Source organism: Syngnathus scovelli, chromosome 21 (genome assembly GCF_024217435.2).
Source record: "Syngnathus scovelli strain Florida chromosome 21, RoL_Ssco_1.2, whole genome shotgun sequence".
Lineage (NCBI taxonomy): Eukaryota > Metazoa > Chordata > Actinopteri > Syngnathiformes > Syngnathidae > Syngnathus > Syngnathus scovelli.
The window spans coordinates 3,807,637-3,831,370 of NC_090867.1; the positions used below are offsets into that span (position 1 = coordinate 3,807,637).

The window sequence follows — 23,734 nt, forward strand, 5'->3', positions numbered from 1 at the left end:
TCTGTACGCCGGCAGAGACGGAATTGGCGCTATCACGTGCTAGGCACATTTTTCGCCCTCCCCGTCTTTTTCGGATTTTTTTCCTCCCGCACGCACACATAAACGACACGCCGAATAGTTTCGATTTCAGTGGCAGCAGAAGGCTTGGCCACGAGAGATTGCGCCGGTTTCAGCCGGCACCGACCAGATTTTACTCGAGCTACAAAGGAAGCGCATTACCACTTGTGTCGCATTCCGTATTGGGGTGAGGGGCGGTGGGGAAGGGGGGAAAAAAAATCTTTTGTTTGGAAAAAAAAAAAAAAAAAAATGCTGATTATCATAACAGAAAAATTGCAGCAGTGCAATTTTGAATGCTGGCTGACTGGCTAGTTGGTTGGCGCCACAAAAACACAAGCCGAAAACGGCATAATTACGACATTCACGGCGTTCCACAATGCGAGCGGGTCGTCGGCCGCGCTAAAGACGTCGTCGGGCGAAGGAAAATCAAGCTTAAACAAAACAAAACAAAAAAAAGCACATCTCAAGCGGGCTTTTGTGCCAGTCCTCCCGTGAGGATTTGCAATCGGTCAGGCGGCACAAACGAGCCTAGAAGAAGTTTTGTTTGGCGGGCCATTGAGCGACGCTTGGATCCAATAAGCCCCCCCGCTCCCACCCCACCCCACAGCGCCTTCGTGTCGTTTTAAACTTTACCCTTTTAAATCAGCCAACCTGAATGAACCAGTATCTTGTTAGCAGTGACCCAAGACAAATATTTGCCTTTTTACCCGTAAAAGCATACGCATTCAGAAACAACTCACAAAAGTAGCTATTCCCCAAAATTGGGAAGAATGTTTTATTTGCGTGCAGCATAGCAGCTAAATGCTGATGCAGCATGTTTGCTTTAAACTAATTGACTCATTTCAGAACCGCGCCGGCTCGGCATTTAGGAGGCGATAGCAAATTTGGATGAACTCGAAAAAATGCCATTCTGAAGAATTCGCCAAAGTAACATTTGAGCGACACTAAAGTCCATGTTTTGACACTTTTTTTTCCACCGTAATGTGGAGCGTTGACTTTCTGTGACTCGGCGGCTAATGCTAGCTGATCCTGCTAGGCGGAGCTCTCCACTTTGGCGCTGTTGTTTTATGTGACAGCGCGACGACTTGATCTTTATTTGTTCGGCAAAAAAAAAAAAAAAAAAAAAAAAGTCAGCGCTCGGCTGCGTTTAGCGCGTTTGTCTGCTGATTTGCGAACGCTCAGCGTGCAAACAGAAACGTCGTCAAGGTTAATTTGGGCGTGCTGCCGCGTGACGGGTCCCTCTTCCTGCAACTGTTTCCTCTTACATCTTCTTTTTCACCCTCTCCGTTTCTTTTTCCCCGGCTCTCGTCATCATGCAGTTGATAAAGTTACGCGAAGAGGTAAGTGCTTCTCTGACTGTTTGCCATCAAATTTCCATTTGCCATCCTCGAGCGCAACTAGTATTGGGTGAGACTGGAGCGGTCACCGACCAATCGCGGGTCACATTGAGATTAACGAGCACACTTTGGCGCCAATCTCAAGAAGCGTAGTTGTCCAAAGTCGAATCCACTCATCCACCACGCGATACAATAAGTCGTTGACGTTGTTGTATACTTCTGTCTTATTTCCGTTTGGGCCCTTGTGACTGCAGCTTTTATTAGCAGGTGCAGCCACGCGGCACCTTTAAACGTTCCAGCTGCTTTTCTCTCTCTCGCCGCCATGTTCCTTTTCAAAGCCATTCATAATTTACGAGCACCGACCCAGCAGGCCCGGATGCGCCGTTATCCCGTTTTTGGCTTCCCCTTTTATTTAGTTGTGGCAGAGTTTGCCTGCCTTTGCCTTCCTCCCACACTTGAGTTAATTTCCTCCCCGCCTCGGGGTCGGGAGACACCTTGTGTTTACCTCACCTGTCGACTCCCCTTTTCCGACGGATCCGTCGGCCTAATGGGCCCGGATCGGGTCCCCCTCATCGCCGTCGGCCTTCAAAGGCGGGAGCAGCTTATACGCACTTAACTCGGCTTTAAAGAAAGAGGGGGGGGGAAAAAACGATACTTTTCTTTTTTCTTCAGCCTTCTCTCTTCGGCTGCAAAACATGTTTAAATATTTAGCAGCCATATTCACAGCTGTTTGACACTTGTAATTCCTCATCTTACAAGTCCCAAACAAACGGCGCGGAAGATCACACAGTCAGTCGGAATCACAGCTGTCATCATTATTCACTTTGACTCACCCCCTCCTCCCCCGCCCCTTATTGAAACAATAAGGAAATCATCTGAACTTTGGAAAATGGCCATAGAAACCGCCCGTGTTTGATATTGGAGAAAAAAAATAAAACAACACACCAGGCAGAAGAGCGAAAATAGAGAGATATTTCTTTTGAGCTCCAGCTGCAGTGTTGCGGAGCTTCCTTTTAATAACTTTCAACTGAGGAGCGCCTCACCGTGCGCACTTACAAAAAAAAAAACAACAACAACATAATTTTCACGCCTCCTCAGACGAAATTGTCGGTGTCAGATGAAAAAAGGCTGAGGAGTCTGCGCTCCTTTTTATCTAGGTCAATTTTCCTATGGCAGCCGCAGGGGTAGGCCTTCGATTTGGACTTTGCAACGTCAGCTCAAATCTTCTCGTCACGTCCCAGTCGATCATTTACGGTACTTTTCTGCCGCTATTAAATGATGAATCGACATATCTAAAGAGCCCATACGTCAAATTTTGTATTAACACTTCTGGTAAAATTCAATATCGTAGAGTGGCGAGGACTTCTTATGGTCTTGCCTTAAGTGAGGTATTCTATTTTTTAAAGTATTTTTTCCCCCCCCCCGGTAGGCTTGTGTCACTATTAGGCGTGTCATTATTGCATTCTTAGCGGCTGAACCCTCACCCTTTCGCCTCGGGTTCTTTTGCCGTCTAACTCGGGGCGCATTATTCTTAATGATCACACACACACACACACATGCACGGTAGTCTGCCACCACCGGTGCGCCGCCTCCCCCAACCGGGCCCAGAACGAAGGAAGAGAAGCGAGAGCGATTCAGGGGGAGAAGGCTTTGAAGTGGTTTCCCATCGCAGCGAGTCCGCCGGCCGTCTCTCCCCGAGACGTGTCACCTTTTGCCAAGAGGGAATAGAAAAATCACGTTTCCAATGGTAATGATAACATACTAATCACTTGGGCTTCTTTGAAGAAGCCGGGGGAGTGCGCCACTCTGTCACAGCCGCGCGCGGTCGAGGTGCGTCGGCTTCAACGCCGCCGCTGAGCCGAGCCGCCTCGGCTCTTCCGCGGGGGCTCATTATATAGCCCAAACGCGGCAACCGCCAAAGCTCTGCCACCGCCTCCCACTTCCACGCCAAAAACAACTCACTTCTTGCCGCTTGCCCCCCACCACCACCACCACCCATCTCGAGCCTTCCCTTGATTTAGCGACAAAAAAAAAAAAGCAACTCCCGTATTTGGAAGGAATGCACGATGGCACCTTGATTTATAAGTTGACTTCCTTTCCTGACCAAGCACACGTTGAACTTCAGCACCATCGTCGATACTTCAGTGCGAGAAAACGTGACAAGGAATTTCTTAGTGCAGCCTGGCAGTTCTCGTTATGATCCCCCCGCAATATCGATATCACCCCCCTGTATTTCTTAACGGCCAAACATATTACATCGAAAGTGAACAATACGTGATATCGGCAATTGCTACTTTTTGGTGACAGCTCACGGAATACAAAACTTTTTATCTTTGGTCCCTTCCCAAGTAATAATACTTGACCGTCAGAGCGCTCCGAACGAGTCACTATTTTCTTCCTTTCCTCCATCCTGAGCCTGCCCTGGACGAGAAAGCCTCTCTGCTATTTGAAACGACATCCGTCAAGAAGATGGAAGCCGAGTTCTCTCCATTCGCTTCTTCTTATTGTCAAACTTTGAAAAGTGTGTCAACTCATTTTCAACCCGCCCCCACCCCCCTCGTGTTTTTCCATCTCCTCTGAGTGATTAGCCACTACGTGTTTTGACAGCTCGACCCAATCTCGGCATTTTACCACCCCACACTTTTCGCTCATGCGGTGGCCGTCAACTCCTTTTGGTTGTTTTAGAGTGTCAAAATATATGAGAGAGGCTATCAAACGCCGACCCTTCTCGTGTAAACACGCAAGACGCGATTACACATCTGAAATTGTTGTTTTTGGACGAGGGCACGTTGTCATCCCGACATGCTTGCGTATTCCATCACGTTTGTCATTAGCGAAGGTTATCGGCAAAAAGAAACGCGTCCCTCAATCAACGTTTGCGATTGTGCTCACGCGTGCTCCATTTTGTTGTAGAGAGCGCATCTGCTGGACAACACAGAGAGACTGGAAAGGTCATCGCGGCGACTCGAGGCCGGCTACCAGATCGCCGTGGAAACCGGTACGTATGTCTTCTTGTTTGGGATGAGCGAGCGGTGGCGGCAAATTGGGAGGTGGGCGGAAATGCTGGTTTGTGTGGGGGTTGGGCTGGTGTTTGGCGGAGAAGTATATATTGAAAAAAGAAAAAAAAAACGGCTTCCTTGACGCCTGATGACATTTTCGGGTGCACATCAAAGGTGAGTGAGAAAGCGAGCGACACATGCGAAAGAGGAAAATTCATGCATACGCTACGCCGAGTGCATCTTTCTCAATGTGTGTGTGTGTGTGTGTGTGTGTTTTGGTGTTTTTTTTTTCCTCTTTTCAAGGGTCTTACAAAAATAAACTAAATTCAGGTAGAAGAATTTCTAAATAAACATCTCCCTACAAAATTATTAATAAGGTTGTTTTTATCCTTCTATAATTCTGTCACCTCATTTGGTTCTTAAATAGATTTAACCAGTTAGCGTACAGTTTTTTATTTTTTATTTTTTTTTGTATTCCGTCTCACTTCCTCGCCGCGGCGTATTCCTCCGAGAGGTATCAAAGCCGACTTCTTCAAGTCTCGTTCGGCGGCTTCCGTTGTAGTTTTCCAGAAAGTTTGTCAATTTACACTATAAATGGCGCGCGTGCGACATTGACACCTTTAATAATTCAAGTTGAGGAAGGACCGCAGACTTTTGATGCTTTTTTTTTTTCTATTCCCGGATTCATAAACACGAGCTGCCTGATGCTTAAAAATGCGCGTAAACCGCCGTCGTCATCCGTGCTGAAAATTCTGCGAAAGCAAACCGAGCGGCTGGGATCTGTTTTCCCGTGGAGGGAGGGCATTAAATAGGAATAAGCTAGCTGCACAAGCTCTAGCCACTATTCCGAACTTTTTTATGGATGCATTTTCTGTAACCACAAATGTTACGTGTGCATTTGGCTGCTAATCGTGTTCAATAAAGTGCACGGGCGACTAAATGTTTGATCTCACTAGCCTGGCCACGCTGACCCTCTGTCATCAGCGGCCGACTCATCCAAGAAAAATCCCGTCGAGGTCCCGCACGCACGGACGGCGGGGGTCGATGCGTCGCCCCGTCGCGTTTAATCCGTGACCCCTGACTTTACTCGGCTGTCGATAGCAGCCCTCTGCTCGGTCACACAGCCTGAAATGGCGTCACCGGCTCGGGTCAAACACGCAGTGCGTCCCCCAACAAAGAAGAAGGAAGCTACACAGGGCACAAATGCTAAACATCAAGAATAAAAACTGCCTTGGGGAAAATACCAACAATCGGCCTTAAAATCTGTGTTTTCTCTGTGATTCTCTTCATAAACAAATTATAACCAATAAAATAGAAATGCATCAGTACCAAGGTTAACCAGCTTACAAATTTTCATTTCAACAACGTTTCACTTCAAAGTATTTTGAAATATTCAAAAGACTGCCAAAAGTGGAACACAGAGTTTTTTTAAATTTCATATATATATTATATACATATAATTGAAAGAAGAAAGAACCGGTGTTGAAATTCCCCTTTTTCTGTCTTTTCTTTTTCCTCCCCACCGGAGCGTCGTCTCTCGTAATGACCGCTAACAAAAAGCCGGGAGGCGTGTGGGTCAGATTTAAAGGGAGGGGGGGGGGGGGGGGTGCACTTGTTCTAAGAAAAGACAAATCTTCACAATGTGTCATCGTCACATTTTAACATTTTTTTTTTTTTTTACTATTCTCAGCGTCTCGAGTGTATTTAAAGAAAACAAAGGCTTGTCAAGAGCAGTGAGAGCCCTCAAAGGGATAGCGAGCGAGCGAGCGACTCTTTGGACACGCCGCGCTATTTATTTACCACACGCACGCGCGCACACACTGACGAGCTGGCTTTTCTGTTTGTCTCATAAAGTCGAGAAATTCATTAGCAAAGAAAAAAAAAAAGAAAGCTAAAAGACAAGTCGCGGCAACAAGCAGACTCAGTTAGCTTTGGCTCTAAAAATAATCCTTTTAAATAATCTGCGGAATTCGAAATACAACTCTTGTCATTAATTTAAATTAGAAAACACAAATAATAAATTGGCATTTGTCAAAACGTGCTTGCTTACTATTTTTAATTCATTTGTGAATATTTAAAAAATAAGTCTTTTCAATTGGGCCTCGTGTGATATTTTTGTTGAATTATGAGGAATGGAAATAAATTAAATCCCTTTTTAAATACAGCAATGATGATACAGCAAAAGTGACAAGGGAGACAAAGGCAGATCCGAAAATGGTGAGCGACAGGAATCAAAACAAGGCAACACAGCTCATTAGGAATTGATTTCACTCATGTTTCAATAAGCCGAGCGGTTCGGGCTTTGGGGCCTCTGGGGTCCCCCGAAAAAAACAAAACGTGCCAGGTAGGGAGCACCGCGGGCCAGCTACTTTATTAGGATGACAGATAAACTGATTGGAGCTTGTCAATCAAAGGTGCCAGTGACTCGCAATCACAATCGGGCTTGTGAGTGGAGGCAGCCCACACTTTGGTTCTTTCTGGCCTCCTTTTCTGCTCACTCTCTCTTGATTTTTTTTTTTTTTCCCCGGTTATAAATCATTGAAGCGAGCAACAAAGTGGCAGCGGCGGAGGCTAAGCTAAGCGAGCCGCGCGAGGACGCTCTGATGATGTGACGATGCTATTAAAGGCCGCACCGGCTTGTTTTAAAGCGCTTTGATTTGGGGCTGCGGCGCGATGAGACGAGCGGGACGGGCGGGGTCCGATGAGTCGACGCCACACCGAATTGTTCGGCGGCAGCCAGAACTTAAAAAAAGACAATTTGTGGTTGTCTTCTGTAATGCGCAAGGCCCTTATTATTGTATTAATAGTTTCAAGACTAAAAATAATATTAAAAAAAAAAAACATTATGATGAGTAAACTGGGGATCTGTAAAAATAAATTGCGAATAAGGAGGGCCTCATGCCAACACTGGGGGTTAAAAATCTGCCATAAATGTTCCCCAAATAAAAAAAAGTTTTTGTCACTGAAATTTGTGTTGTTTCCAAACATTGTGAAAAGGTGAATTGCCACTGGGGATTTTGGGCCAAGCTGGAGTGTGTTGATTCAGCTCTTGCCGTCCCGTTGAGGGCTCCGTATGCTCGCTGGCCTTTTGTGTACCCAAGGTCTTTTGTCCGGCGGCACCTTAGCTAGCTAGCGCAGTTGAAGCGTAAACAAATTTTTTTTTTTTTTGCCTCTAAATCCCCATGGACCGGCTCCGTCCGTGATAATGCCGGTTTATTGCGGCCGTCGGCTTTCTCGTTGCCCTTTGCGCCCCCTTTCCGATCGCCGGCCGCCCCTTCCTCCTCAAACAGATTAAAATTAAGCCGTCAACATGTGAGGACGGAATTAACACGTTTAACCGCTCTCCTCGTCCCACATCCCATTTTCGCCTCGGCTGATCCCTGCCGCCGCCGAAAAAGACGCGACGCGGCTGCAATTTTAATGACTGGCGACTGTTTTTTGAAGTCTACATGAAAAAAAGAAGCCCGCGCCGGCCGTTTGTGGCGGAGCTAGATACGGCGGGGGCCGAGGCTCAAGCCCGTGATTGGCGGGGGAACGAGCGCCGCGGGCGCCGACTCCGGGGCTCCTCGATAGCATCGGTGTCATTTTCCTCTTCTCGATAAGACGCCTTGCTGACAAAGTCCGATTAGGTAGGGGGGGGGCATTTTGTTGCTGGTGGGGGGAATAATTACAGCGTTGCCTTTCATCCGCCGATAAACAGCACAGCCGCCACTGGATTTTTTTTTTTTTTTTTTTAAAAAGCTGAAGCATTTACATTCAGGAAATAGAGTTAACTAAATTTGAAGAAAAACACACTTGCTCCCCCCTAACACCCCTCCTCCTCTTTCAAAAATTTTTTTTTTCTGAGGCCTCCTTTCCTCCAAGCTGTGAAATATTTACGTCCCGGCTGTGGGCGCCACTAATCTAACAATTATCAAATGACGGCGTATTCCGTGTGAACGCACAATGCTACATTGTGGCGGCGTTGCGAAGGAATCATTTATTATGCTATACCGCAAGGAGTGTCCTTTTTTTTTGTTTTAAACAGACGAATAAAAAGAGAACTCCTCGGAATATGCAAAGCACAATGTGGAATACAGAGAATAAACAGTCAATGTGCTCAGGAAATAAATCCGTATGAATTTTAATAAATGGCATGTGGCACAAAAGTAAAAAAAAAAAAAAAAATGCTCTTCTTTTTTTCTGACCCTCCTGTGACATTGTTTCTCAGGAAGAAAAAGATTTGACCTGGGTGTGTTTAATTATCTAAACTTGTGAAATGCAGGATTAAAAAAACATAAACAAAATAAATGCCAGTTGGATCAAAGGTTCATTTCAAACACCTGCTCACTCAAACCTGTGTCTTGGAAATAAGCAGATATAGTTTGCTATTTATAGGTTACAGTGACTAAAAAGACCCCCCCCACAACACACACACGCACACGCACACGCACACACACGCACACACGCACACACGCACACACGCACACACACTTCTCTCTTGGTCTTGTTGCATGCTGAAGAAAAAGTGTACCATTGACCTCCGGCTGACACGGAGAGAGCTGGAGGAGGGAGGGATGGAGGGTGGGTGGTGGGCTTGGGGTGGAGGGGAGGGGGGGGGGGTTTGTTGGTCGTAGGAAAAAAGAAAGAGCCACACAGCGAGCAGAGAGCCGAGACAACAACTGTGAAGAGCGGCGCAGGGTTCAAGAAAAGCGCTTTCAGAAGGAAATGGAAGACAAAAGCGAGGACTCTGAGCCCCCCCACGGGCGCTTTAAAGGGCCGCTACATCTGAGGCGCCTGCCGCCGCAATATTTATGACAAAAAAAATAACGGCAAGGGAGAACCGTGTGAGAGAGAGAGAAAGAAATCACGTAAAAACGTAACACAGTGCGCCGCCGATTGTGAAATTTTGACATTTTTTTGCAGAACAAACAAAATATCCAAAACATTACCTGGAACTTGACCAAACATCAGCCTTCCTTGTGTGTTTTTATTCGTAGCGTGCAGGCGTGACCTCGACATTATTTTCCATTCAATTCATTCCTCCAAGTCAATATGACATTTGTGAAACAAATGTTTTTTATTTTAGATTATCTAGGTCAAATGATTTTAATGTGTGAGCAATTCTTCTGCGGGTTTTATTATATCAAATTTTACCCTTGGCCCAAAATTAACCTGACTTTAATGACCACGTTCAACATTTTAGTTTTCTTTTTACTTGTATACGTCAGAAAGGTAATCATTTTTACTATAAATATTTTATATCTCAATGATAGTGTTTCAGATTAAAAAGGAAATTACAGAAGACTTATACATTGGAATAAAGTATTGATGTCACTTTGTCCCTAGTCGAAAAAAGCAATTTGGACTAAATTCAAATTTCTCGTTACATAGTGTAAATATAAAAAAAATAAATTGAGATGAATATTATCTTTTTTCGATTAGTGCCCCTCTCCTAAAAAATACAAAAAATATTTTATAATGCGTGTTTTTTTCCATATAGCTCTTGCATTAATATCAACCTTCTATATAGATGATGCCAAATTCTAAATGCCAGTTACTGTCAATATTAAGACCAGTGTGCAGGATTCATAAATAAATAAGCAACTCCATGTAAACAAAAACATCCTTGTTTTGCAAGCAGCCATTTTGTTCTTTAGCCATCAATCTTTAGTGTTGTGTAAGCAGCGGATCGCCTCCTATTTCTCATATTTTCAGATGTTAAAAAAAAAAAAAAAAAAAAAATATGCAGCAGCAGATGCTGCAGCATCTGTGAAGTTAAAAAGCCTCCAGGAAGTCCCGCTAAAGAAAACGCGTCTCCATCTTTGACGTGCACCATTAGCTGCTTCTTCATCTCTGCGTCTTGTGAAGCCCAATTATCCCGCAAACACGGCCAGGCGCATTAGCCGTCTCCATCTGTCCTCTACGGGACCCCCAGGCCCCCCTCGTCCGTGTCAAAGGAGCGTCCTCCTTTAGCCGTCCCGGTGGCCATCAGACGGGCTGGCCGGCCCTTTAAGGCGCCCGGGCGACATGAAACGGAGCCCGGCCGGGATATCGGCTGGTTGGCCCATCTGCCTGGCAGTGGGTGGGGGGCGCCGACCTTAGAAGCGCTCGGCGGGTGCTACTCCAGCGCATCACGCGACTCCAGTCTACAAACGACGAGCAGAGTCGGGCTTTGTCAAAACGTGGCCGGCCGTATATGAGTTTGCAAAAGAACGTCAAGCTTTTTGCTCCTCGTATGCTCGCATCATTCGAAAGCTTTCAGTGGCAAACGTAACAAATGCTTTTTGTCACTGCGAAGACTGCTAACCTTAGGAGGCTGCCGCTCCAGCGCCTCACTCACGCAACTTTTACGAGACAAAAGTATTTGCCCACAATGCGAGCAAAACTGTTGTTGCCGCGGTAGGGCAAAAGGAGACAAAGCTTTTTTTTTTTGGAGGTGGGCCTCAACCTTAGCGGTGCTCCACGCCTGAGTGCGTCACTCAGCTTGAGTCGCACACTTAGAAGATAAAATTGTCATCATCTAAGCAAACAGAAGAAAACTCGCGTTGCCTTGCCAGTTTTTTTTTTTTTTTTGTCTTGGGAAAGGCGCTAACCTTTGGTGTGCTTCGCCGCCGCTGCTCGGGCGCGTCACACAAGAATGGCAGTCTCACTTTGAGAAGGCAAACTTGCCATATTAGGCACAATCACATTTGTCCAGGGGGGGCGGTAACTGCCACCCGAGCGCGTTGGGCGGCCAAGTCGCACAACAACAAAACCACAGTTGTTTACGTGCCTTCTGTGTTTGTCCAACGGAACAGAAGCAGAAGCTTTCAAGAATGCACTTTGAAAGCCAAGCACTATTTCTTCCTCTGCTGCATTCTTTTCTTTGGTAGACAGGCTGCGCCCTTGAGCTGCTGTAGAAAGCGGCGCCGTTTGCTCTCACCAGAAAATGCCGGAGGGGACCCACACACACACGAGCACACACACAATAATCGTTTGGTCGGCTGTGTGAGCCCAAGTTCCTAAAAAGAGAAGGCGAAAAGAAAGAAAGTAGTTCTTCATCCATCCGCTTGTGCTTTTGTACTAACGGTACGCTAATACATTAGCACCTGTGTCCTAGAATGATATGCTCATTCTGGATCAGACAGGGAAAAAAAAAAAAAAAGAAAATACTAGGTCCTCCTGTGTCCTACGCTCTAATCGCTGCGGTGTCAACTTTGAGTGTTGACTAGCAGGTAGAAAAGGCCGGCTAAGTGGCCGACATGGTCCCCGACGCTCACATCAGTCGGCGGCTCGCCGCGTGATACGCGCGGCGCGCTAATCCTGAAGGGTTGCTGTGCGCGGCGCTCGGGTAGCGGCGGGGCCGATCGGCTCGGTTCTTCCCCAAGCGTGACTCTGATCTTGGGTTAGGCGGGCATCAATGGAGGCCGCCTGCCTTTTTAAGTGTACTTGTGAAGGACTGGCTAAGGTGGCCTAAGGGACCCCTCGCTTGGTCTGGACCTGCTCGCACTTTGATGCCAATGTGCGTGTCTTAATGGCAACACACCAAATTGATGGAGACTTTGGAATGTTGCTGCTTCAAACTCGTGTTTTTTTTTCTCGCCTGCTCTAATTCATTGCTGGGAAACCCAATGACAGTGAATCGTAATCATCCAATGAAGAGCATGCATTTCTAAAAATGTCTTCACGTGTTACCTTGAACTTTTCTTTAAGGGTGTGTGGCCTAGCAAATAATGTCTGACAGCTCCGACTTCCGCTCCAGGTAGTTTACCACATAGTGTCAAGTCTCCACTGCTTAAACTCGTCATATTGATTTGGTCTCAAGTCTTGGTCTTGCCTTCAGATCCTCAAAGTCTTGGTCTTGACTTGCTCTGAACTCCTAGTCTTGGTCTTGATTTGATCTGGTCTCCTTAAAATCTTGATCTTTACTTGGCCTCAAATCCTTGATTTCGGATCTTCTGAGCTCGAGTCACTGAGTCAGTTTCTTAATGGAAGGTTTATTCGAGCGTCTGCTCTAATTAGTCCACCTATTTTCCATAAACATCAAAATCCTGACCAAGAAAATGCACCTTGTCCATTTTGGACACGTATGGCCAGGGGGATCCAACAGTGGCCGACAATCAAAGAGAAATTATGCAAACGTCCTCACCGGGCTCCAAACTGCACACGTTATCCGGCGTGGACGTTTCTGCGGTCCGTGGCGTTGCTTGCCAATTTTCCTCTCACTTCCTGCGCTTGAAGTTGCGTGTTGTGCAGGTTTTAATGAGCTCTTTCGACGTTTAGGCCTTAACGAGAAGCTCTGTGCACAATTCTTATTAAAGGAATTCATGCAAATGCAGAGCAAAGGCAAATGCCTTGACACACACACTCACACACACATGCTTGCGTTCACACAGAAGACATGATGCTGACTAAAATCTGGTTGTTGTTTTTTTTCTTCGACTATGACATTCACGGCTTCTTCTACATCGTAGATATTGAGTCATTGTTTTGATGGCTTTTTGGGGTTGTTGTGGTCCCTATGTCACTTTTCCTAATCTGGGAGATATTGGAAGGTCCCCCCCCCATGATAAACGAGGGTTCGCTGTAGTCCTCTGTGACAGATTCAGCCTTTTCTCCAGCGGAGCCTTCGTTCCCAATTTCGACTGACTGCGGCGACCGCAAGTGAGGGCAAACGACTCTGGCAACCTACCTTCAGTTAACTTAACAAGTCTCCATACGTCAGCTCCGTCTTTGATCTAATTGATTTGACTGGTTTGAACATATTCTTGCACAGAGAGAAGTTGTGATTTTTTTTTTTTTTTTTACGCGGTAGTTCTGCCAAGATGATCATCAGAGAGACGCAGGTCATTAGTCATTCGTGGTGTTGAATGTCCATCAATGAGATGTATTTCGAGTGGGCGTGTGGCGACTATCACATTTGTTCAAATTCATGAATCGAATCATTCCAGAATATTGGTCTTGACTCTGTCTGGACACTTCAAAGGCTTCAGTTGTCTGGATGACTCTAAATCGTGTTTTTTGACTTTGTCCTGTTTTGGTTTTGACTCTTTTTGAACTTGAACTCATTTTGAGTGCCTTAAAATCTTGAACCCTGCTCGGTCTTGACTTGGTCTCATCTCCGGATCATTCAAAGTATTTGTCTTGACATGATCCCTTCTGGACCTCTTTAATTCTGTACTTCTTCATCTGTAGGTCTCAAAAACTTGATCTTGACTTGATCTTGATCTGATTCCTCATTATTTTCTTTCAATGAATCAATTCACATAATCTTTTCTGTCAGTTTTGAGTATTTGCACGGGTCTTAGGGTTTTGCGGTCTGAAGTGGCGTGACGCGTCAAGGGCGTGCGTCTTGAGCCACCTGGATTATTTGGGCCAAACACGAGGAACCCGTGTCTGTCCGGGCCCCTCTTCTATCCACCGCAGGGCCTCGGAGCCATGAACAGAAGGTGCCTCCTCATAACTCGCACCTGAGCTTCTCCCAGCTTGGGACTGAGCCCTTCTACATCCCCACTGCCTCGCTCACTATCCTCTGCGTCTTCTCTCTCTAGCTGTGGCCTGGCCTACTTTTACCTCTCGCATTCCGGACCTTTTTGATGTTGACTTTGTTGGCCCCGTCCTCAAACCCTGTGTACAGAACTCTCCAAAACAGACCCCCCCCCCGCTCACTTTGCCCTGTTTATGACGATACATTTCACACGCGGGATTGCCGACCGTCTACAAAGTGAGCATTAGCTGTGCTCATTATCAAAAGCCGATTGAAAGTCACCTTTCTTTTTCAGCGCTGTTGTTGTGGTGGATGCCTTTCCCCGACTCAGATCTTGTTCGCGTCTTATTTGTGTTGTTTTAACAGCAGGAAGCTGCATAGGCCAATATCACAAAGGTTGCTTGTGATTCTTTGATTTGATAGATTTATTTGTGATGACTCTTTTTGGGATCCAAATCAACCAGCCGTAGTATCAAAATTGCTCCCTCATTGAACTTCCCACCACACCAAAGTTTGAGCTAAACTCCAGCTCTTCTATTATTGCTAAGGCAGGTCACGGCTGACATACTGACGTGTGTCTGTGAGACTAATAAGGTGCTCGCTTATTCTCCGCGACGTCTGAGGTGGTAATTAGCGGCCGGCTTTGAGTCGGGCCAGCCGAGGGTGATTGGGGGGTGGGGATGGCGACCGCCTGTTCCCCAGCCCTGATGGAGGTTATATTTTCCGCGACAACTGGACCAGAGTAATCAAAATGTGTTAATAATCCCTTCAAAGGAGACTCGGCGGCTTTGAGAAGCCTCAGTGAACGTCAATCCCCTCCCAAGTTTCTGGCAGCCCCTCACCCTGGCGCAGACTCTGTCACTCTATTCTCATTTGTTTTTGTTTTTTTTCGATCCCCTCCCTCTTGATCTTATCAGCCAAGCCATTTTTTTAAAACGACTTTGCTTGCATCGCTTTCTTCAGAAGTCATGGTTTTTGTCAGGCGAGCAATGTCCAGACTCCCGTTTTTGCACCTAATCCAGGGCTGGGCAAAGTGTGATAGCTCCACATGATAAAATGTACAGTAGTGTTTCACTGATTTTCCAGAGGACCAATTAGTTCATTTAAATATAAGGCATTTTCAAAAAGTTTTTGTTCCATGTCAGACCAGATGGGGCCTGTCCAAATCTTGCCCTTAAAAGATTGAGCGTATTAATCGATAGACCATTGATCTACGGTCAGGGGAGCAATTTCGGTTTAAAAAAAGTTTAGGTTGGGTGCATATTGATCAGAGGAAGGCTAGGCAGCTTGGAGGATATTGATTGGGCGCAATTTGGATTTAGGGTGTTGCATATGCTTGAATGTACAAGCACCTGATGCAAAACAAAATACAAGTAGCCATTACCCTGGGATTCATTAGTCCAACAGCAGATTGCAAATACTACTGCTGGGGAGGGAACATGGTTGAGCTCAAGGGCCAAATGAGCTCTAATAGATGAGGCCCTGAAAAACAAACTGAACCTGGATCAATGCAGGCTTTGGGGAAAGCAAAGTCTTAAGTCTTCACCTGGCCGGGATTCATCTAAGTCATGGTCATGCCTTGGTCTGGAATACTCCAAAGTCTCAGATCAAAGTCCGGGTCTTGTCTTAGTCTTGACTACCACTCCTCAAACTATGGATTTTACTCACTCTTAAGTTCTCGGTCCTGACTTTAACTCAATGACTTGAAATGTTGGTCTTGCAATCCTCAGCGGTCTTGACAGGGTCAACCACAGTATTGGTCAAGACTTGGTCTGGATTCCTCCAAACGTCAGTCCATGTGGTCTTGACGGCTACTACTTGCCAGTCTCCATTTTAATTTAAATGTCAACGGCATGTCTCATTATGTAGTCCAGTCGGTGGACTACGTGTCAGTATCAGTTTGAGACTTTTAAAAAATGCATGGGGGTCCGGGGGTGAGGTCAGTTTAGTCCCCACGTCTCCGGAGAGGCCGGTGTCTGGTACGAGAAGGGGCCGTGCTTAATAGTCATACTCGAGCCGCAGCATCAAAAAGCGATAACTCTACCGATCTTGGACCTGTGGCAGTGATTAGAATTCCTTCAAGGTTTGCCAGTTTTGCTAGGCAACGTTAGCTCATGTTAGCAACTCATCCTCTAATCGGTGACGGTTCGTTGTACATATTTATCTGACATACCAAGAATACTGGCAACATATCAGAGAGAGCGCATAAGAGCAAAATTCTCTCGCAGTAGCGCTGCAGCTATCCACGCCGTATTCGGTTGGCAGGTGAATTTCTCTGTATACATTTGTATATCCACGGGATAACCAGCGTGGCTGCGAGCGCTCAAGAACTCATTGACTTTCTAATGATTAGCGGTCAGGCCCCCGGCCTATGCTCGTACCAGGGACTTGGCCCTAGCCGCCGCTGCGAGCTCCCCCCGGCCGCTCTCGCGCAGCGCTATCGACGCGGCCCCGCCCCCTCCTCCTCTCTTTGGCCTTCCGGCGTTCATGTCAAAGCCCATTAAGCGCCCGGTTCCGCGACTACAAGAGCCGGGATTTGTTTTTTTTTTTTGCCCGGGTTTGTCTTTCTTGGCTCTCATGTCTTTCGCCTCCATCTTCTCTTCCACCTCCTCCTCATACCGAGGCAAGCGTGGAGAAAAAAAAAAGGAGTGACCTTTGACAGGGCTTGTTCCACTTGCGCTATATGTACAGTTACGTATCGATCCGCGACTGCCGTTAGAAACTATAGCCAACAGACTCGGGAAGTTGACGTCGCTTTGAAGGCCTACGCAGTTTTTTTTTTTTTTTTTTTTTCTTCCTCTTCCAACCGGGGAAAGTTTTTCAGATGCATATTGACCTCTGAAAGTCCCGTAAGCCACGAGTTGAGAAATAACATCCATATGTAATCTTTTATTATGTTAATTTCCCAATCTTATGAGGTTTTTTTTGAAGGAATAACATCTTTCCAAGAGTCTGCAAAGAAATGGTGCGGTGGTCCCAATCTGGCCCCCGGGCCTCGAGTTTGACCCCTGTGTCATGGGTCACGGCGGTAATTACCTGGGTTTTTGCAGCTTGTGAAAAAGCGGAACACAAGTTTTCTTAGCCAGCTCCTTTTTTTTTTCCTTTTCTGGGACAATTTCCCAAGAGAGAGAAAAGTGCCTGTCAACAACTTTGTCCAAACTACCCAAAACATCACAGCTCATCAATCCATCTTGTTGTGTGCATTCCTTATTTATTTATGGAACGTTCTTTTTGTTCATTTGAATGCTATGACAGTGATGGAGGATAAACAACAAAATGACAACCACACCAAAAGCACCTGAGGGCATGTGCCAACACATCCCATCAGTGTCATGCAGCCTTGATCCGCACCCCCCCCCCCACCCCCCCACCCCACCTCCTCCACCACCCCTGCCAGGATCTCTGGAGGTAGCCTCCTTGTATTGCCCGCCACCGCGCCCAATTAAACGTACTTAATCAGCTTTCTCGCCCAACTGATTGTTTTGAATTACGATCCGATGACGGAGCATCGCCGAAATTGCGTGCATACAGTAGAGCGGCTGGTTTATTTTGACAAACCCCCCTCGGGCTTTGGAGATGGTAGCGGCGGCATCACAGGCTCGTAAGATGGATGCCACCCGCTTGTGATCTCCACTTGTCAGACACGCCACAAATCCAAAAAAGGCACGCACATGCACAGGCGGGCAAAGTCATCTTGCATTGATGCCAGGCTGCTCTCGATCCGCCATTGACGTGAAGGTGCTAACACGCTATTGATGGACTAATTGAACAGTTACATTGGCTTTGTGCTTTCATCACACTTTGCGATGAATCCGATTTACGCTGCATCCTGGAAGGGCAACGATTTTCTCGTTTGCGGGTGCCCAGGTTAATTCCATTGCCTAAATTTTTCAAGACAGCTCAGCACGAGGTCTCAACGGGAGCCTGAAAGGTGCTCCGACTTTTGATGGCTTGAAGCTAGCGACAGCCACGGTGACTGTATCCTCTGGATACCCGTGTCTTATAAGGTCACCGCGCTGTAAGAAAAGCCTTAAAAGCACAAAGACGGCCAACTTGTCCAACAACACAAGACAACACCTCACCCCCCCTTGGCAGTCCTCCCTTTTGTCTTGCCAGACGAAAGCACATCCAAACCTGAGCGAGCGCTACGACAACAACGGCGAGAAACATTGGGGTAGCCCCCCTTTTGTTTAGCGCTGCTGTGCTAGCTTGGCCCGGTAAGGGCTTGTGACAGAGGTGATGTCTAAATTAATCATTCATGCTCTCTCACACGGGCTACAGTAACGGGCCTGAAATATTAATGGCCGTTGCGGAATAAATTTGATTCCCCTTTTCTCTCTGTGATTATAATCCACCGGCGTGCTTGCGCACACATGTTTATTTATGCCCTGGAGATGCGGAATGGGGGTCACTATTGGGACTTGCTCCAAACACACTCGCATGCATTGCTTTTGGTTTTCCTTCACCATTTGCACTTGTGTACCGCCTCCCGTTTTATGAATATGTGCATTTTTTGGGAGAGCGACTATCCATGAAACATGACGCGCTTGTGCTGTCACGCTATCATGTAGCTGGGGGATTTTTTTTTTCCATGACCTGTGTTGCCATCCTCTGTCTTCAGGTAAACCTGACTTGATGCCAACTCTGACCGGTGTTGGGAGTGAAATGGAATATTTCAACCGCTAATTTAATTTACACTTCGGTGTTGGTCCAGGGTCAGTCACCTTTTTAACAAGGGTGCTGACTTTTTGGGCCTAGGAAACTTCCGGGCTACTTATTTTAAGTAGAGTTTTTGGGCTACTTGTTTTTCATATCTTTGCCGTACAGAGTCTCGGACGCTGTCAATTTGTCCATTTGAGGTCGGAGTGATGACTGTTTTTTTTTAAATACCTGATTTTGTGTTTGTCACAGTCATGTGGCTGCCGTTTCCTACTGATGTCTTCCGCCCGCACTGCACTGTATCGAGCTGTCAGCACGGCAGCCGGCGACTGTCATCTTGCCGAGATGGGTCATTTGTCAACGTCCAGACAGGCAATTCCCATTGACACCCAATAGATCCGGCAACTGGCCGGGCTCGTTATTCTCCGTTAACTTTGCCGATGGAGACGGCAACCGGGAAAGCTGACAGCCGCTGCTTGGTCGCAATTACACCGATGAACCTGCGTTTTTTGTGCTCTTCTGAAAAAGATGGTGTCACTTTGTTTTTGTCACGGACTGATGACAAACAACGCACTCTTCCAAAAGTCCAACTCGGAGCAAAGTTTCCCGATTGGACGCAAAGTTGGTCCTGGCCCCTTTCTGGCACCGGGGCCTTGCCCAGGTGCCGTCTGTGCCATTGGCAGAAGCTGGCAGACTTTGGGCACGGCACGGCACGGGCCCCCGCTGCCCCGCTTCTTCCTCAAAGGCTGGCCTCGTCCCTGCTGCTCCGTAGCCCAGGGAGCTCATTAAGGCCAGACTTCCTCTTCATTTAATCCATTTTTCATAGTTTAAAAAACACTCCCTGATCTTAAAAAATCCTGGCTAATTTCAGCTTGGAAAGATTGAAAATATATCACGCAGGCAGGCCCGTGTGCCTTTTTAAAAATTTTTTTTTTACAAGATGTCAGAATGAAATGTTTTCATACATTTGTCGGTGTCAAGACCCGTTTAAGTTCTGTGCACGGTTTTCGTCCCCCGTGTTATCTTAGTGGCAGAATGGACGCCTCGACTACAGCTATTTTTCCCTTGTTTTGTTCCATCCACGTTAACATCCTCCAAAGTTGTCTCAGGCTTTGTCCTTCATCTTCTTGGAGGACAAAGGCTTTTATTTTTTTTCTTCCCTAGTACAGCAAGCCAGGCTATGCGAGCATTAATATACCTCCCAGGTACAAAGCGTCTCCTTAGCTTTTGACACTTGTTTCGCAAAGGCTCTCTCGGGGAGCTGCGTACACATCCGGCCGACGGATGAGCTTGAATGGCTAAGCGGGCTCCGCCGCCCCTTCGTTAGCCCCGGTGACCGACGTGCGGGGGGCCGGGTCAACAGCCCCCGGGGTATGCCGTGGCGTGCCGGGCCGGGACCCCGGGCCGGGCTGTCAAGTGTCAGCCTCAATCAAAAACGGCGCGTGCTCATCTCGGGATGGAAGATTTGCGTGGCGAGCTACAGGATTTTTATTGTTGTAAATGTGCCGGCTCGACATTTATGCGCTCTCCTGCTGCAGAAACCAGAAAATAGATTTTTACAAATGCATTTTCATTCTCAAATAGACTGAAGATGATGGAATCATAAATGAGTTGTCTTTAAAGGATGACTCGATCTGCAGTAAATAAACATGCATGTTTTTTTTTTTATAGTGGCTGTCAGAGCTCCGCCATTGTGCCACGTCCTCTTCTATGTACCGTAGAGTCGTTCTCGTCTTGCACACGTGGCGTTCAAACACAAAAAGTGAACGCAAGAATGAAAGAATGGGAGGCAGAAGAAAAAAGCCTGCACGCTGTACACAAGTGTTTTGAAATGCCCTCACATGCGGTGCCACGCCGCGTATTCACAGCGGCGGATGACAATCGTCATCCTTCAAGATGCAGACCCTCGCTCGCTGACTCGCCGTTAAATGAGGCGCGGGATGTCGCCAGGCCGCCGTGCATAATAGCGCCATTCTTGTCCTGAGAGTGCACCATTGGCGTTGACCCCCCCCCCCCCCCCCCCCAAGTCAAAGACAAACTTTGTGCCTTTTGTCCTCCATTTACAGTCAATGTGGCTTCCTCAACATCACAAATTGGATTCAACATTTGCATTTTTCCCAGTACAAATGCAAAGCTGACAGCCACACACATACACGCAACTTTTGGAACTTGTCTCTGGCCAGCTCCTTCACGTGGGCGGGCACATTAACAAGGTATTTGGTTGATTTATGTAATCAGCAGCGGTTGAGGTAAAGATGCGGGCCTGGTCAAAAGATGCAAATGAGCTTGGTGCCGCGTTCCGTTTGTGACAAGCCTAATGAAGGCCTTCCAAGTTAGCGGAGAAGATGGCGAATCCTCGCTAATCAGCAACCGCCCGCCTGCTTGCCTGCATTTGATTGGCTAATGAAGTGTTTTTGGAGGGTTAGATCTCCTTTTGCAGTTTGAGAGGAGGGGAGTGTGCCCGAGGTGTGCTGTTGTACATGTAATTGAAAGGCAAGAAATGCTGCGTTTGCTTCTTTGATCTGCCCGTCAACTCTCTTGATTAAAGACGCCCAAGCCTTTAATCAATGCTAATGCCACGATTAGTGCTCTTAAACTGTTGGAAATGAATGGCAAGTTTGATTTTTTTTTTTTTTTTTCCTGCCCGGGAACACGTCTCTTGCCGGGTCCACTTTGCAGACAAATTGGCAAACTTTTTGCAAACTGTCAGATTGTGATTTGTGTTTTTTGCACGAGTCGCCTTAATTGTTGTGGTAGCTGATCCACAGCCTGCCCTCCATTGATTTTGAAAATGAACACTCCCTCGTGTTGCAATTTCTCAACGGCTAATGGACTCACGACACTTTGCAGAACTGTTCCTAAAAAGTCTTTTTTGGTCGTTATTTTGCGTTGATGGTTCGGAGGTGACTTTTAATTCTGTGCATTTTTTTTTTTACAAATTTAAATGTAATTTTTTTTTAGTTTAATTGAAAAATCATTTTCTCAACACTGGAAAAAGGAATTAATACGTCAGCTCAGCTGTATTGGCAGTCTGTTCAATTTTTCTTGTCCTCTTTTTTTAATTGACGACCTCAAAAAAATAAACTCGCACTTTGTCACGCCCCAAGCACCTAAAGTCCATTTGTTTTCATTTGGATGCTTGAGTAAGGTGCGCTCGATTAAGTCAGCGCAATTTGCGCTGACCGTTCTTTCAGCACCGGTTGCTGTTCACGTTAATTTTCAGTGTGAGGAGTTTCCCCTTTTTGATTTGCTTTGGTGATTGTAAATATTGCGTGTCACACAAACTATTAAATATGAGCGGCAGAGGAAGTTGCTTTACAAGCGAGCCAGAGTGACTTCAATAATGCAAATGTAAATTGGACACGTCGAGACTTTGAAACAAAAAGGGAGGGGCGGTGCACAAATGCAGCTTTCAATTTTCTACCTCTTTGCTCATTTTTAAACAAATGCGTCTATTAGCCGCCGTTCTGCCGCTGGCCTTGTCTGCTCATTTATACCCATTAAAGTGGCATCTTAAGACCACCTTACTGCTTGGCGCCGTCCCGCCAATTGTCCATAATCAGCTGTTTAAAGCGGCGTTGGAAATTTCTCCGGCGCACCGCGCTTCGGTCTGACGGACAGGCAAACGATCCGGCGGCGGCGGGGGAGCGAGGGGTCGAGGGAGGAGGAGAACCCAGAATGATGAATAGGCCAAGTTGAGTGGCCGACTAACGGAGATCTGTCTTAATCAGAAGTGATTTGTCAGAACAGGAGCCGTGCGGGGTCAGGGCGCTGGCCATGAATAAAACACAGCCCGGCCCGGCCCGGTGAAGAAAGCGGTTGCAAATGCAGCCTGACGGTTCTCCGACGAGGGCGACTCGGGATACGCTGATGTGGATTTTTGTACTTTGACTTAGGCAATTAGGCTCACATGAAGGTGTGTTTGTGAAGGAAGCCCAATCCAAAGCCCGGCTCCAAAACCCCAACATTTAGCAATGTCGCAACTCGGTCAGCAAGTTTGTTGTGTGCGCACCACGCTCAGACTCGTTGGCCTCATGGCCTGTGGGCTCGGCATCATAAATACGTCCCGGTGTGGTGGCTGCAACTTGAATGAAAGGTGATGAAAGTGTGTCATCAGACAGTTGTGGAACTTGTTACTCCCCTGGAAAAAAAAAGTGTACAAAGAGAGGTAACTTTAGGCACCGGGGAGTCTCTGGCAGTCGACTTTGTCACTTTGTTTGAGCGACACCACATGTACTTCCCGAGCGTCTTAAAATGATGACGTCTCATCCGTGGCGCCATCGTACAAATCAAATCCTGGAGAGGCTGATGGATTCCGAAAGCGACCATTTCCCCGTTGGCAATTTTCAATTTTCTCCACTAATTCTTTCCTGCGGAGAAGCGAGCAGTTAAATGTAATAATGGGCTTGTTAACTAGACCTTGGGGTACGGCGGCCATCTTGAGACGCCAAAGTCATTTCAATTGTTAATCGCCGCTCAAACTGCCAGGGAATATTTGACTGGCTAATGAGCAACAAGAGCGAGGCAACAGTTGGTCCGTTTCTGCTCTCCGGCTCTTTTTTTTTTTCTCCTACTCCTCGATCTTGATGATGAATGAGTGTGCATTTAGCGCAAATGGTCACGATGAAGTTGAATGAAGATGAATGCAAATGTAGATAGCTGCCAGAAAATGAGGAAGGCTCCAAACGTTAAAGCCAATCAAGCCTTGCCATTGACACACACACAAACACACACCAACGCACTCATGGATTTGTGTTAACAAGCCGTTATTGAACTTTGTCAGTCAGTCAGCAACGAACTTGAGCGAGCCATTAAAAAGTTTCTCTTTTGAGAAGGTCATTATCTAATTTCCCATCTCAGACGAGGTCATGACACGACAGCATTGAAGGAGATTTTAATCTCGCCGAGCTTCCGTGAGCTTATTTTTTTGCTTAAGGGCAACCGTTACCATTTTGGTCCATAATACCTTTCGAATTTGACGCTTCTTTTCATATCGGTGTGGATCTCGATAAACACGAGAGCCGTGACTCTGCGGAACGGAGCGAATCTTTCGTCGGAGTCGTTGAAGTGGAGTTGCGAACAAACCTTGGGCACGATCCGAGGCCTCGTTTTCAACGCCAACTTTCCCAATCATCTACATGCCTGACAAAAAAGGACGTGTGTGCTTATTTGTCTTTTTAACTGAAGATTTCCGTTGGCGCCGCCTTCCCTTGTTCTACTCGGGTAGCGCCGCT

At 46.7% G+C, this 23,734-nt stretch overlaps 1 protein-coding gene across 7 annotated transcripts in view; it reads left to right on the forward strand.

Moving 5' to 3' along the window:
- vti1a (vesicle transport through interaction with t-SNAREs 1A) overlaps window positions 1-23,734 on the forward strand; it is a 50,211-nt gene that overhangs the window by 13,114 nt on the left and 13,363 nt on the right. For 4 of the 7 annotated variants that reach the window (XM_049758917.2, XM_049758912.2, XM_049758918.2 and 1 more), the window contains exons 5-6: window positions 1,377-1,397; window positions 4,308-4,392. In XM_049758917.2, the coding sequence (XP_049614874.1) occupies window positions 1,377-1,397; window positions 4,308-4,392 (106 nt within the window). The remainder of the gene's footprint in view (window positions 1-1,376; window positions 1,398-4,307; window positions 4,393-23,734) is intronic. The other 3 variants (XM_049758914.2, XM_049758919.2, XM_049758915.2) reach the window with 1 other exon arrangement.